Genomic DNA, 16,548 nt, shown 5'->3' with positions numbered 1-16,548 from the left:
TATATATATATATATATATATATATATATATATATATATATATGTATATATATATATATATATATATATATATATATATATATATATATATATATATATATATATATATATATATATATATATATATATATATATATATATATATATATATATATATATATATATATATATATATATATATATATATATATATATATATATATATATATATATATATATATATATATATATATATATATATATATATATATACCTGCTTAAGACAGTAAGAATTATACTTTATAATATTACCTATAATAGTAGTCTTAAAAGTAACATGCAAAGGTTATTACACTGAAAGGATTAATCACACTGCATCCTAAGCAAAGAGAAGACGGCGGTTCCTTTCCGCAAACTTGTTGATCACACGATCAACAGGAACATGTACATCGTTATGGACGGCGAGTAGTGCGAGGCCGTTGAGGCGATCCTGACCTATGGTGCTCCTCAAGTATGTCTTCAGGCGTTTCAGGGCTGAGAACGATCGTTCGGCTTCTGCATTTGAGACTGGCAGGGTCAGTAGGATGGTAAGGAGCTTCGCGATGTTCGGAAACATACGGGCCTCGGCGTATTCCTTTGCTTTCTTGACAGATTCGAAGGCCGGAGCGGAACATGTCCACCGATGTGTTTCCGTCTGCACGAGCAAAAGTGACTCAACGTCATTTTCGTAGAGTTTAGTGGCTTTAAGAACAGCATCCACGTTTGCTTTTGAGCCCCTGAGCAGCTCCTTCAATTGGAGAGCAACGGGCACAGTGTCATCATCAAATCTGCTCTTCAACTCAGCGACCACATGGTCAACGAACGGAATATACACCGAGCGCCGATAGTACTCCTCAGCAGATGCCGCTGGGACATTCGCGCGTTGTGTCTGTCGTGCACAGACTCTGGGAATAGGGACGTCATCGTGAGCTGAGCCCACTTCGACTAGAAGATCTTTGGCTTTCACGAACACAGCGTGGAAGTACACCTCGGCATCTTCTCTACCGGAGTGTAAGCGACGTAATCCCTTGTAAAGGCTTATTATAACCCTATTTCTCATAATTATAACGCTTTCAAATAGCACTAAACGGTCTATTATTTATCTATTCAATCCCTACTATTAATACAGGCTGCCCAAATAAGGCTTACTGTCAATATAAAGCATTTTAACTATTCAATGTAAAACTGTTACATAACTTACATAATGTACTTGTAAATACGATTTTAAGAATGAGGCTATCATGTATGTTTGTAGAGTTTTTTTTTAGAATGTCACGGGATGTGATAAATTTGTGAGTCCATTTTTACAATTTAATATAATAAATCTTGTGGGGGCCCCCTTCTTGTGGGGGCCCCGGGGCTATAGAGCCCAAAGGGGGGGGCCCGGGCCCCCTGGGCCCCCCCCTTATATCCGCGCCTGGCTGGGGGTGTTATCTGGGTTACTCGTAACCCCCCCGCAGAGCAGCACCAAGGTCCGCCTAGACCTAGGGCCGCTTTCACAGTCGTTTTGTTTGTTTTGATTGTTACCAATGGCGACGATCGCCGCTTTAGAATTTCCACGTAAAACTGGCCGATGGGGTAGTGGCGGCTGCGGGGTTATCCTAGCCCCGCACCTTACCACACACTCTTAAGTCTCAACACTTCTCGCTTCCTCTGCAGCCGATACTACTCCACAGGCCAGTTTCACGTGGAAAATTATAGCGTCGATCGCTGCCATTGGTAACGATCAAAACAAACGAAGTGACATAAAGCGGCCCCAACACTCGTTGCAGTGAAGAATTTGACACTATATTGGTATTTATCTCTGTTATTGCAAATTCTTATTCCATTACTCGCCGTGCTGCTCTCTTTATTGTGTTAACAACTTAACACACACACACACACACACACACACACACACACACACACACTATTGCTGCAATAAATGTTCTGTGTGATTCGAAGGCATTGTGAAGATAAGTCATAAATGATTATAATTCAATAACATTTGATTTAATTTAGATTCTTATTGTTGATTAAAAAAATAATACAGTAAAATACTAAGGCCATGTAAACGTGTTTAATTTTGCTTGAGGGTCGAAATAGCTAGGTTTAGAGAATACTGTAGGAAAATGCACATGTCTTCAACACATTATAATGACATTGGTATCCATGAAAATGAAGACTGTGCAACCTTATACATTAGGCTATTAAATAAAGATGGACTTATAACCCAACCTAGAGGAGTTTCTAGCTGAAGACCCTTCACGTACATGAGCAAATAGCAACCAAACCTATCACCGCTGAAATAGTAATATTTCCTCGCATTTTAAAATCTCATAAACGAGTATCATTACTCGTTTATGAGATTTTAAAATACGGGGAGATATTACTATATCAGCGGTGAATGGAAACGGTTACCAGAGTGATGATTAGCAAATACAATCGAAACAAATAATGTGTTAACTTTTAGAGTGAGTTGGGTGTGATTCTAGAGTTTTACCAAGACAGGTTACGTATGGCTCACCAAAAGCTACTAAAAAATTATGCATTTCAGCGGCAGACAAACGGTGTTTTTTGCAGATATCTCCTAAACTAATCGTTGGATGAGTATGATATTTCAGCACACTACCTTGAACATCCGTTCGTAATTTTTGGTTAACATACCATATTGCTATATGTGTTATGTGAGGAGTTTACTGAGTGATATTACGCCTAATCCAGTCATCATATCAAAGGTGTTACACAGAATCGGACGAGTGTGGGGTACTCGTCTAACCCCTCCACCACCACCACCACCACCCTGAAGAACCCCCAGACCACTCCTTCTCTACCCCAGTATCACATGACCCTCTTCCCCCCCCCCCTACTCACACCATCAGCCTTCCACCTGTGATTTTTTTCCCCTATTGTAATTACATACGTATAGGTATAATAGTTACATACGTCAGTATGTACATACATATCATACATTAATAATATTATCTAATACAATTGCTGGTATATGTGGACATGAAAACCAGACTGGGTCAAACGACCGTTAAAGCAATAGCTAATTCCGCTGTTAATGGCCGTATAGCTTGATAATAAGCAACGTATCTAACCCGTATCTCCTCCCTCTATCCGAGGTCTGAGGTGCAACCCTCGACAAACCGAGGCTATGTATAAATACAGTAGTGGGAGAAGTAGGGAGGGGCACAGGAGTGAGGGAGGCGAGAAGCAAGGAAGAGGAGAGGAGGGATAAAGAGGCGGGGGACTTCGAGACGGGGGAGACGTAGTAGTGGTTAGGAATGGTTTGGGTGGGTGTGTGGGGGGGGGCACACTTTCATTCGAATGCGTGAACATGACTCGTCGGCTTTGTGTTATTTTTCACGAGTAAACTCCTCACATAACATATATAGCAATGTGGTATCATAGACTTCACAACTAGTTGACGGGAAATCTCTTCAGTCTTGGCGCGCTGGCTTCGCGTAAGGGGCCGATTGTTATGGCGACTTTCACTGCGACAACTCAAACACACTCTGCGTTCTTACTCCGAATTTAAGTGGAAACAGGACGAAATCTTCAAGTTTTAGTGCATACAAGCAGGCAGGAGTGTCTCTAGAGTGATTTGGTCGAGGATTCAAGGTAACTTATATAAAATAGCACCATGCGTGCACTTTGAAAACGTTGTGTAAAAAATGGCAAATTTGCGTAACTTTAGGTTGAAATCTTTACGTAAAATGAATGATAACTGTAGGATAGTGAAGTCCACAGTTTTACGTATTAGGAAACAAGAAATGTACGTTTAGTTAGTGCCTACATGGCAACTCAGCTCAGTTCCCGCGTCGCCTAACTCGCCTTAGGCACGCAGTCAGCTGGGCACTTCCCCTCTGTAAAGGATTATCGCTGTCCTGCCTCTGTTTACTCTCCAAGTAAAGGACCTACAGTTATTCATCGTCTCTGTACCTTTCCCCACAACTGCAAGGATCCAGAGGACGATACAAGAAGACACAGCGTGCAGAACTTCATGGTGAGCAACAGGTTGGCCCAGCGCCTGCATTTGCTGAAGCTCGTCGGGTTCTTCCCCGGGGACGTGCAGGCCGACCTGGACCGGGCCAAGGCAGAGGAGAAGGAGGACGACGAGGTGATCTTGGCCCAGCTTGCCAGGGAGCTGGCCGACGACCAGCCGGACCCGCCGACGGACGAGTTGCTCCTCGCCGCGGTCGGCAACTACGCCGGCTACCTGGCCAGGAAGGTCCAGGCCAACTCCTCTGTGGCCGAGTGCTGCAAGCAGGAGCTTGCCCAGCAGGAGGAGATGAAGATTACCGTGGAGCTCGAGAGGGGCGACCAGCCCTCTGTGATGTTCGACGCCCTGGTCGAGCTGGTCGACAGAGGAGAGCTGGAGACGGGCCGGGCGGTCCTGAAGCGGCCATCTCTCCCAATGGCCCACATGGCGTCCTTCGGGATGTCGCTGTGGGACTCCCTGATGTGCAGGGAGGACAAGAAGGAGCGCAGGTTGAGGTTCCTCTCCCTTGCCATGCGCCACAGGGACGGGTTCAGGCACCTCCTGGAGTTCCTGGCGGCCTCAGACCCGACCTTGCAGGGGTACAGGTGCCAGGAGGGGCACAACCTGGCCAACACCATCTTGCCGCACATCAGCAGGTCCCTCTTCAACTGTTTCGGTGCTAATTTCTCCAAGGACGTGACCTCAGAAGCGAGGAAGAACAAGGCCTTGAAGCAGCCGACCGGCAGGAAGAGGAGCAGTATCGAGAAGGGCAGGAAGGAGACGGCGAGGAACAGGGACGTGTACAAGTCCAGGAAACTGACCGGGGCCCACAAGTCATAGGCCAAAAGGCTAAAGTGATTGTTCAGGGACGAGGGCCAGATAGCCGGCAAGACGTGCTGCGGCAATAGTGACATCGGAATTCAACCAAAATAAGTTGTGATTGTATATAGAAAATGAATATTTTGCTTTTTGAGTAAAATTAAGATGTTTCTGCATGCTTTCCTCAAGTATTAAGTTTCTAATGTGAAAATTAAGTGATTTATTAGATGTTAAAAACTTACGTAAAAAATTGCACTAAATAAGAAAAAAAATAAGTAGCTATTTCGGCCAAAAACTTATAAGATATGCTAAATATTGCTATTGATTCTGAAAATATAAGTGATTATCTCTGCATTTGGTGATGTTTGTGCATCTAGCGTAAAATCTGAGGATTTTATAGCCTTTTTAAGTTTTGTTATACTTATATAAAAAACAATTAATCGGGATTTTATTAGGGAACGACTTTGAATTTTTTGATACCGCTGCTCATGGAGACTCATATATGCCTAAGGGAGGTGCCTGTTTTAGTTTCAGGTCGCTAGCTGCTTTGGTTTTGAAAATATTTAAATTTTAAATTTTTGAAAATCGGCCCCCTGCGAATCGGCCCCGCGCCCCGTTTCCCGTCAAGAGATTGTGGTATGTTAACCAAAAATTACGAACGGATGTTCAAGGTAGTGTGTTGAAATATCATACTCATCCAACGATTCGTTTAGGAGATATCTGCAAAAAACACCGTTTGTCCACCGCTGAAATGCATAGTAGCTCTATTCATCTAAACTCTTGTAACACGTCCATTCTATAAGACTGCATGTGGCCTTGATGAGACTGTGAAATATCCAATGTGAGTCTGTAATAACAGCTAGAGCCCTACGGGGATGGGAAGCCAGATGGCCCGGGCTACCCCCAAAAAATATTGGGATAACTAAAATATTTGAAATACCCATGAATTGAGTGAGAGTGGGCTCAGGCAAGATTTAGATTTTTTCGGTGTCTGATGTAATTTTTCACTCTGCTCCAGGGCCAGGGCACAACGGGCACGTGCCCAGGGCCCCGCGCTCTTATGGGCCCCGCACTCATCTAACAATCTATATACTCTTACAGGGCCGTAGTACGCCGTACCGAGGTGAGGTGTCGGACGACCCCCCCCCCCCATCTGCTAAAATGTCCACTTCCTGAGAGTCAAAACGAAAACTGGTACCTTTCTGTTATATTTCTGGAGAACTCAGGATTTTCTTTATTTCTTTTCAGTATTTAAGTTACGGAATCGTATATTTAATATTACAGCGAAAGATTTAAAGGCCTAGGAAAAAAATCTTTGTGACCTCATTCCTCACATGCAAGCAGAAAGTGAATTTTAGTGCAGGCCATTATCATCATTCCGCACTCCGAAGAGGAAATAAGGAGACTTCCTTGCCTTTGTGCACGCCCAAGACCTCACCGGTAAGGGTTTAGCCCGGCTCCTTTTGCGCACCGTTGAAGACCAGGCACCACCTGGATGCAGTGGTTGTAGCAAAAAATACCCAAATATGGGAAATAAGGCATGCAAATGGCGGCGGCGGCGATAGTCTTGGTCCTAGTCTGGATCTTGGGTCGAAAGTGATCTGCCCAACCCTGCTCTCCAGTGGGGTCTCTCCGGGTCACCCAGATCCTCTAAAATGAGTGCAGGTTGCGGCGTCAGCTGATCGGTTCCGCTAAATGGAACATGCCAGATCACGACCCAGAAACGGGTTACGCTAAATGGAAGACGCTATTTTAGTTGCTGCATTTTACTATTAGGTGTTCCACTGATTCTTTCTCCCTTGTCCTACAGCTACAGTTCAGGTTTCCCCTTCCCTGTTCCTGCCATTTAGCTGCGGGGTTCTCGTTCTTGCTTTAAACATCAGCTTGCTCCCCCAGTCTCCTACATGCCAGTCTACTCCCTCTAGCTTCTGTGTCTTGCTGTACCATTTTAATGTCGACTCTTTTACTCTAAAATTCATAGGCCCAGCCTAGGCAGATGGTACACCACCTGTTCATCTTCCCTATCAGGCTGATGGATAAATGGGTTTTCCAGGAAAGCAAACACCAAGGTGGCTCGGTTCATTATAAACAATGAACTTGAATACCAGGCATCACAACACAGATCAAACAACAGATTAATATGTAACCTCTTCACATGTGCAGACAAGCACACACTAAAAATTCTGTACAAGATCGCATACACTTACATCGACATTGACCCACACACATACTTACAGGACGCAAACAGTCAGCGTACTTGTAACACACTCGGCCAAAAATACCAAACATATCACACTAACACTGACGCATGTACAGACTCTTACTTTCCACGCACCACACGTGACTGGAACAACCTCCCCCTACACACTTTAAACTGCGGTACAATAGACTCATTCAGAAAACAAATACACACTCATTTGTCACAACACACCAAGACTAACTAGTAGTACACCTGCAGTGCGGCGACGGCCTGATGAACGAGCCTCCCATAACCCACTTAGCCAGTGGGGTACCTCTTTGGCCGACTCGGTAAGGAGTGACTCTCCCGTCACGCTGGTCGCGGGTTCAATCCCAGGCAGCCGGGGAATACCCTCTCCTTGTCTTGATTAATTTCTCGTGTGTTTCGACATACGCAGAGGCCGTGTTGGGAAATAGAAAGGAAGGAAAATAAGCTCGTGGGGCATTACAGTGGTGGCATAGCGGTGGGCATCCTCTCCTGCAGTTCTGTTAAGTTTTCCCGAAGGGGTAACAGGTAGGATGGCCCATGCTCCGAGGTTGATAGAAAATGGAAATATTGGAGGTATGTCTCAAAGGGACATTGTGGAGTTATGTCTCAAAGGGACATTGTCAACACACAGAAATTAATCTACATAGGGGGAAAGCCGTGTAGTGCGGCGACGGCCTGATGAACGAGCCTCCCATAACCCACTTAGCCAGTGGGGTACCTCTTTGGCCGACTCGGTAAGGAGTGGCTCTCCCGTCACGCTGGTCGCGGGTTCAATCCCAGGCAGCCGGGGAATAGGCCTACCCTCTCCTTGTCTTGATTAATTTCTCGTGTGTTTCGATACATGCAGAGGCCGTGTTGGGAAATAGAAAGGAAGGAAAATAAGCTCGTGGGGCATTACACACCTATTCACTACCCTTCCCTATACACTCGGCACCCCAGTTCCCCCAGCAGCCAACACAAATATCCGTGTTACGCACCTGTACTGGTGCCCTGTGCATTACTTGTCAAGATCAAGACAACACACAGCTTATCAAATGCCTCCAACCTTACCTAATGATAACACTGCTGAACTAAACTCTCTCATTCACTCAGCACAAATAGGGTCATGAAAATCAAGATCACTTCTATCCTCCGGCATAAGAAAATAAAGCAAAACAACTGTACAAATGCATTTATTTAACTAACAAAAACATTGAGCACAATTAACAACAGGTACAATTTTTTTTCTTATTACACAGATTAATCAAGAAAGAAACTGAATTTCAAGACATTGCTGGGTTCCCAGGTGTGATTGGGGACATTGATGGTTGTCTGCAACAATATATTATCAATGCCGCTATCCACGAGCCTAAAATATTACCAAATAACATCTTAAGTATATCCAATTATTCATTATACAAGGTTGGAAAGTATATTTTTTTTCCCATAGACAGATTAACCCACAATAATGTCTCCGTGGCATACGAGTTTTTGTTTTATGTTCTTGCTGTACAGGTGACCCGTTGGAGAGTCAGGCCTTCATATCGGCCAATTCAGTGTTGCCAGCTCAAATTTTCAGACAACCCCAAAACTACCTTAAAAACTTCGAAACCAGCTACCAAAATAACACACAATTCTCAATAAGTATATATGATTTAATAAGAAGCCCCAAAACTCTACTTGGGACGGGAATAATTACTGGAAGACAAACACATAACCAAGAAAATAATAATAAAGGGAATTAATTTTGTGGCGGCAAGACTGTCATGGCGCGGGAAAACGAGCAGGCAAGGAGACAATGGACCCAAGCAACAGGTGGCAACGTGTGGAGGAATATTGATCCGTCAGCGTGAAGGCAAGACAGAGAACGCCACCACTCTGACATGTGATACAGCTCTTCGCGCGGCAGCTCAGAGGGTGAGGAGAAGGCATCAGAGGGTGGCGAGGCGGGGCAAGGAGGGGCAGGTGTTAAGTGCGTGGTGCTTGATTTTCGTGTTTGTGTTTGCTTACCTGTTTGTGCGTGTCTTGCATCTGTGTAGTGCCCTGCGCATTAACTATTAAGATCATGATGGGCTGTTTCGGGGCCTGGGTGCGGAGTTGGTTAGGGTGGATGTGCTGGGTCCTCCAGTCTAGGGGTCAAAGCATGTCACATGGGGCGTTTTGGCGAGATGCTCAATTTTTGTAGTGGTATGTGTCTAGGGTCCGTGTCGAGTCTTAGGGCCGCTTTCACAGTCGTTTTGTTTGTTTTGATCGTTACCAATGGCGGGGATCGCCGCTATTTAGTATTTCCACGTAAAACTGGCCGATGGGGTAGTGGCTGCGGGGTTGGCCTAGCCCCGCACCTTGCCACACACACTCAACACCTCTCGCTTCCTCTGCAACCGACACTACCCCATAGGTCAGTTTCACGTGGAAAATTATAGCGTCGATCGCCGCCATTGGTAACGATTAAAACAAAGTGACAAAGCGGCCCCAACACTCGTTGCAGTGCAAAATTTGACACTATATTGGTATTTATTTCTGTTATTGCAAATTCTTATTTTTGTGTTTTTCTTCCATTTAAGTTGCATTTCATTTTTAGGGGACCCGCAGAGGGCCACTCTCGGGTGGCATGATATGCAGGGATTCAAGGGGCCAGGACAGGATTATAGAGCAGGAGCCCAGAGGGGTAAGCCTTGCTGAAAAGGTTACCAATTGTTATGTGTACCATCACATTGGGCATGGGTTCAAATCAAAGGATCTGGACGTCTGCCGGGTGCCCCTTGAACATAAGAACATAAGAACATAGGGAAAATGCAAGAGGCCGGGTGGCCTACACAGGGCAGCTCCAGAATCCCCCCCAGTACTCACGGTGGGTGAGGTGTAGTTACAGGGGTTGCAGGTAGAGGCTTGATCCTCATTATACCGGCGGTACTAGGCACGCATCCAGTACCCCGTCACCTTACTGCACCCACACCTCACTGCCACCTGTCCTCCTCGTCCATGTAGCTATCCAGTCTACTCTTAACCCTATATGGACCACAAACACTTTCCTTGGTTAGAAAAAATTATCCTTTGGTTTTGAGACTTGTATGGACCTAGTAAATTGATTATATATATTTTTGTAGAAAGTACTACAGCACATACAATTATACAGCCACATGACGAATTCGTCATGTTGGTCACCAGGGAAAGGATATTGGCATCAAATGCAGTATACAGTTTTATTACATTTTGATGTATTGAAGACCTTTTTGTCTGACATCTTACTTGGAGACTATATTTGTTATACAAAATAAACACAAAAGCATAATTTCATGACAATATGAGAAACTAGTATATAAAATTATATCCTCAATAAACACAAATGTGCAAATTTTATCAGTTTCCATAATGTAAACAAGACAAAAATTTCTCCTTTTTTTTCATCAAGATTAGAGAGAGAGAGAGAGAGAGAGAGATTGTCTTAGGTGTGGAATTGCAGGAAGCAATTATTTTTGTCATTTAGGCACAAGTTGACATTGCATTTGATGCACCTGATGTTTGTGCGACCCTTACATCCAAGTCGCTTGCAGTACAAGCGAGGATTTTTTACCTCTGGAAAATGACCTATTTTGTCCAGTCTCAGATCATTCTGTGGTCTGACTTGACTCAACTGTTTGCGTTTTTTCTGTGGTTTATCATCCGTCGTCGGACTTGAGGATGGACGACCTCTTTTAGGGACATACTTCCCGGCTTTGATGAGTGACTCAGAAAGAGACATCCTGAAAGAGAGTAGGGAATGCCTTTTCTCCAGTGGGATCTTATTCTTCTCGTAGTCCCTTCGATACATCAACCAAGCCTGATTGATAGTCATGTCAATCATATGAAAAACAAGTTTATGGTAGTACTTCTTCGATCGCACTGGTATTCTGTACAATGACAGAAGGCAATCAGCCAGATCCACACCACCCATGTTCTTGTTGTACAACTTGACTATATTTGGTTGTGGGATCTCTATTACTTTCTTCATTGTTTTGTCATACCGTTGTGCAGTATGAGATGGATGACTGTTAGCAAAGGTGGACAGCAAGGTCACGCCTTTATTATCCAACCATTTGACTACTGTCACTTCTCTGTCATCACCAGACGACTTCCATTCCTCATGTGTGCCTCTACCTTTCTTCTTCATGTCAGCATCTGAAGATAATTTTAGCCCTGGAAGCCGGCATGGCCTAACTGTCCCACAACACCAGATGCCTCTATCAGCCAGATGTTTTACAAGTGGAGCTGAAGTGAACCAATTGTCAAAATAAAGGACATGGTTGCTATTGTTTCGTATTGTCTCAGCCAAGTGCAACACTATGTTTGAAGATGCACCAAGGTCTGGAATACCTTTTTTATTCAAAGGTTGAATAGAGCCTGTGTAAGGAATGAAGTCATGAATGAGACCCCCACTGTCTGCAAGTACAAAGATCTTGAAGCCCCATTTCTTGGGCTTCATAGGAAGGTACTGCTTCAGCTGATGCCTTCCTTTGAAGGGCACCATCTGCTCATCAATGCAGATATTTTGTTGCATGGGAAGTTTCTGAAACTCCTTCCTCAAATGATCTAACATTGGTCTGACTTTGAAAAGCTTGTCATTGTTTATATCATCATTATTATCCCGAATATGTAAGTTTGATTTTATAGTCTCCCACCTGTTTCTGCTCATGACCATTGCTGTATAGTCTCTATACCTTCCAAATAGTTCTCCAGACCAGTGCAAGCGTGTTTGGGGAGTTCTGATTATGGTGAAATGAATGAGTAATCCAAGCCATTGCTCCAGCTCATCCCTAGTAAGGTTGAGTGGTTTGTTTACATTTTTTTGTGAAGCATAGAGATTAGACTGGTAGACTATACTATCTAAGAATTCTGGTGTGAAAAACTTTTTGAAATACCATACTGGGTTTCCTAAATATGTATCAGAGTCACTATTGTTTGAGACTTCAGCATCACTAGGGATGAATGTTGGCATTGGAGAAGGGGATCCGTCTGATACTTTGTTCCACAGCAGGCGTCTTGAGGGCTTGGATGCTTGTGCTCTAGTGCCCGTAGTGTGTGAGGAAGTTGGTGGAAGAGTAGAAGGATCCTGAATAACCTCTAAATCTTCAACTTGCAGAACAATAGTCTCGTCAGTGATGCTTTCATTACCAATCCTGTCTTCTGGCATGGCTTGATCTCTTTCTCCACCTGCTGCATCTGTGAAACAGTAAAATAAGGTACTACAGGGAGTGTCTTGGATGCAAAACTACGACAATCCATGACATGAAATTTCTCAGGTAGAATTCATACGGATAGGTGAATCAAAATTACAATTACATAGCATTGTTATAGTTGCATTAGTCGTGCCCAAAACAGAAGGACACAGGTAGCATGTTCCTCACACACACACACACACACACACACACACACACACACATACTTTTACTTACCGAGATCGATGTCACCTGTCTCAGGTGACTCGAATTCAGCATCACCCATGTCCCCATCAGACTCGTCTGAAGATTCATCACTAAGCCCATTATCTTGTTCAATTGGCACAATTCCCGTGTTTTCTCTACATAGCTCCCTGTTTCTGACTCTTGTGTAAAACAGCGATGCATTTATTCCTGGAAATATAAGCAGAAACGATAACACTAGGAACAAATCATACAAGAAAACTCACTACATTCCTACTTCAGTGTACCATTACATAATTATAAATATATCAAAGAAAACGGATAAGTTTGAGCGTAAACTATTATAAAATAAAAAGAAACTGAACAGGACTCGTAACCTGGCCCACAGGTAAGACTATATAAACACACTACATCCCCTGTTATCAGGAATCATATCCTCACATATCACATGTCAGTATCCATGTGACTAATATGACGAATTCGTCACCATTATATAATTGCTCAAGAAATCATAGTTTCAACACAAAACGATAAACCAAATTATTTCTAATCATCTAGAACTATTTGTGATTCAGAAAAAAAATATAAAGGACCATTCACATACCTAATAACTCATCCATGATCGAAAATGTGAGGAGAAACTCTTCACCTTCTCATCTTGTTTTGTGTCCATCAGCTGACTGAGGTTTGGCGCCCAAATGCAGAGCCAATCAGTTACCAAGTGTTATTTTTTTAAAGAGGGAGACTAGACTAATTTGTCAGACCTGCCACAGAAACAACTACAGCAATTCTCTCCAGTGCTGAGTCAATAGAAAGTTACATGACGAATTCGTCATGCTGGGCAATATAGGGTTAAAACAAGCTATCGTCCCTGCACTAATTATGTGATTGCTGAGTCTATTCCATTCCCCCACCACCCTATTACTAAACCAATACTTGCCTATATCTCTCCTAAATCTATACTTTTCTAATTTAAATCCATTACTGCGAGTTCTATCCTGCTGGCTATTTCTCAGTACTTTACTTACATCACCTTTGTTGTAACCCTTGACCCATTTGAATACTTCTATCAGATCTCCCCGCACTCTTTGTCTCTCTAGTGAATGTAAGTTTAGATGCTTCAGCCTATTTTGATATGGGAGGTTCCTCAGCCCCTGAATCATCTTGGTCATCCTCCTCTGAACTGATTCTAGCAAGTTGATGTCCATTCTGTAGTGTGGGCACCAAAACTGGACAGCATAATCTAAGTGTTGCCTAACTAACGCTAAGTAGAGTCTGAGGATGACCTCTGCACTCCTGTTGGTTACCGTCCTGTTAATAAAGCCTAATACCCTGTTAGCCCTATTCCTCGCACTAATACATTGCATACTTAGTTTTAGGTCAGAGCTCACTAACAATCCCAAATCCCTTTCACACTCAGACCTGCCTATCGCTGTGGAGTCTAAACTATACCCGTGTAATGGGTTGCGAGTTCCTACACTAAGTACACTACACTTGGTGATGTTAAAATTCATCTGCCATTTCTCTGACCAAGCTGACAGTTTGTTGAGATCCTCCTGCAGTGCTCTAGCATCCTCCCCTGTCCTAATAGTACGTCCTATTTTGGCGTCATCTGCAAATTTACCTATGTCAATAGTTATCCCATTGTCTGTCATTGATGTAGATAATGAATAGAAGCGGGCCTAAAACTGAACCTTGAGGAACCCCACTGGTAACATTACCCCATTCGGATTTTTTACCGTTAATGGTAACCCTCTGTTTCCTGTTGCTAATCCACGCCTTAATCCAATCAAATACCTTCCCTCTTATCCCATGAGCCCTGACTTTATTTACCAGTCTCTGGTGAGGTACCTTATCGAAAGCCTTACTAAAATCAAGATAAGCCACATCATAGCTCTCATTATTGTCAGCTGCCTCATATACTCTATTGCAAAAGGCTATAAGATTAGTAAGGCACGACTTTCCTTTAGTAAACCCATGCTGTGAGTCGTGAATTAGATTATGTCTGTCTATATGGTCCCTAATACTATCAGCTATTATTGACTCAATCATTTTACGTATAACTGACGTCAAACTAATCGGCCTATAGCTCTCCATAGTTCTCCATAGAAGATTTGTCTCCCTTCTTAAATATTGGAATAACGTGTGCCTGCTTCCGTGAAACAGGCACCACCCCTGTGTCTAGTGACTTCCTAAATACTTCTGTTAACTGCCCACTTATTTCAGTTACGCATTCCTTTATTACCCTGGGGAAAAGTTCATCTGGCCCTGGCGCCTAAGTGACTTTAAGTCTATCTATCTGTCTAATCACGAGCTCCCTACTTATGTTGATGTCGGTTAATTCTTCTACCTCTTCTCCCCTGTAGATCTGTTCTCCCTGAGGTATATCGTCTAATCTTTCTTTGGTAAATGCAGTTAAGAAACATCTATTTAATGCCTCGCTCATTTTTTTTACATAGATTTTACATAGAAAATCAGACCACACAGACCGTGTTTTTCTTTACTGCTCTAGCTAAATCGTTGTAACTATCCCTTAGGTGAGTTTCCCCCCTTTTAATTCTAACATATAGTCCTCTTTTCCTTCCTATTTCAGTTTTTAGCCTGTCTGTCATCCATTGCGGGTAATTACATGTTGACCTGACTTCCCTGTGAGGTATAAACTGTTTCTGTCCTAATTTAATCTCCCTGACCAGACTATTGTACTCACCCTCCAAGCTACTGACCTGACTAGTGACCTCACCAGAGGTTACCACCCCTCCCTGCTCTGGGTCCTGACCTACTTCTGATCTCACTCCCCTAAGTCTCTGCAGCTGCTTTCTTAACCCCTCGTAGTCTGCCTTCCTGAAGTCAGGTATTAATGTGTTGCTACTTCTTACTCTATCCTCCCATTTAATGTTAAATCTAATTTCCTTATGATCACTGTTACCTATTGAATCCCCAACCTCAATGTTGCTTATTATGTCCTCCCTATTAGGTAACAACAAATCCAAAATATTTTCTTCCCTCGTTGGTGTTCTAATTAACTGCTTAAGGAAACTATCCTGTGCCTCTTGATCTCCGGATAAAGTATCCCACTCTATGTTCCTATAATTGAAATCCCCAATTACACAATTCCTATATCTTGACGCCCTACTAATTTCTTGTAAAAGGGGTTGGCTACTGTCCCTGGTAAGGTTGGGCGGTCTGTAAAGTACTCCGATGACAAGCTTCTTGCTACCTATTGTTTCTACCCAGAGGGATTCTGTATTGCTATCTTCCTTGATTGAGTTGTTAATGACACACTTAAGATTGTCCCTGACGAAGAGTGCGACCCCACCCCCCTTCCTGCCTATTCGATCTTGGTGGAATAACTTATACCCTTCAGTCTCTAATTCTGGGAGAAAGTGTCTGTCTGCAGTGTTTATCCATGACTCTGTGATAGCTATCATATCAAATTTCTCTACGCACGCCTTTCCCTTCAATAAATCTATCTTATTCCTAATACTTCTACTGTTTGTATAGTACACATTTAGACCTACCCCTTGCCTTACCCTGCAGCTGCTATTATTATTACTACATTTAGTGCTCCCACTTGATATTGCCATCTTAGGCCCCTTCTTACTTACCCTAAAAAACCCTGCAGGGCCCCCAATCCACGTTCAAGGGCATCAGACAAGATCTTTACCCCCTCCCATGAAAGGTGAACCCCATCCCTCTGGTATAGGTGGTTCTTCCCAAAGAAACTGTCCCAGGCGTCAACAAATTTCCATCCATTGGCTTTGCAATAATCTGCCAACCTGCAGTTTAATGCAATAGCCCTGGACATCCAAATGCCTTGGCAGAACCCCACACACCACAGGAACCCCGCCTTTGGTCATAATTCTTCGAATAGCCTCAATGTAGCGACGCAGGAGCTGCTCACTACCTAACCTGCCTATGTCATTCCCTCCCACGCTCAGGCAGACAATGGGTTTGACTCCCTCGCCTGACATGCACGACTCTACCCTGTCGCTGACATCCTTAATCCCCGCCCCAGGAAAACACACCCTGGTCCTATGTGTCCTATTTTTAGCACAGAAGGCCCTATCTAACAACCTGACCTGGCTATCCCCAACAACCAAAATGTTACCTCTGGGCAGGGATTTGTCATCTGCCCTCCT

At 43.5% G+C, this 16,548-nt stretch overlaps 2 protein-coding genes across 7 annotated transcripts in view; one reads left to right on the top strand and one right to left on the bottom strand.

Moving 5' to 3' along the window:
• Nucleotides 1-1,680: 1,680 nt before the first annotated feature.
• LOC127004008 (thymidylate kinase-like) overlaps nt 1,681-16,548 on the top strand; it is a 38,765-nt gene continuing 23,897 nt past the window's right edge. Inside the window, exon 1 of one of the 5 annotated variants that reach the window (XM_050871164.1) lies at nt 1,681-1,812. The gene's annotated coding sequence lies outside the window, so the exon portion shown is untranslated. Of the gene's footprint in view, nt 1,813-8,757; nt 8,983-9,375; nt 9,521-16,548 lie in introns of those variants that run through there. The other 4 variants (XM_050871166.1, XM_050871161.1, XM_050871162.1 and 1 more) reach the window with 4 other exon arrangements.
• LOC127004007 (piggyBac transposable element-derived protein 3-like) lies at nt 10,018-13,260 on the bottom strand. 2 transcript variants are annotated; one of them, XM_050871159.1, is made up of 3 exons: nt 13,014-13,260; nt 12,443-12,619; nt 10,018-12,209 (listed from the first exon to the last, which is right to left on the bottom strand). In XM_050871159.1, exons 1-3 carry the CDS (start codon nt 13,027-13,029, stop codon nt 10,456-10,458), a joined length of 1,947 nt encoding a protein of 648 aa, XP_050727116.1. In that variant the 5' UTR covers nt 13,030-13,260; the 3' UTR covers nt 10,018-10,455. The 2 variants fall into 2 exon arrangements, with proteins under 2 accessions (XP_050727116.1, XP_050727117.1); XM_050871160.1 differs by having other exon boundaries at nt 12,443-13,260.

This window comes from Eriocheir sinensis, chromosome 27 (assembly GCF_024679095.1).
Source record: "Eriocheir sinensis breed Jianghai 21 chromosome 27, ASM2467909v1, whole genome shotgun sequence".
Lineage (NCBI taxonomy): Eukaryota > Metazoa > Arthropoda > Malacostraca > Decapoda > Varunidae > Eriocheir > Eriocheir sinensis.
Note: the sequence above shows the minus strand (reverse complement) of the source record. Positions and strands in the feature narration are given on the sequence as shown.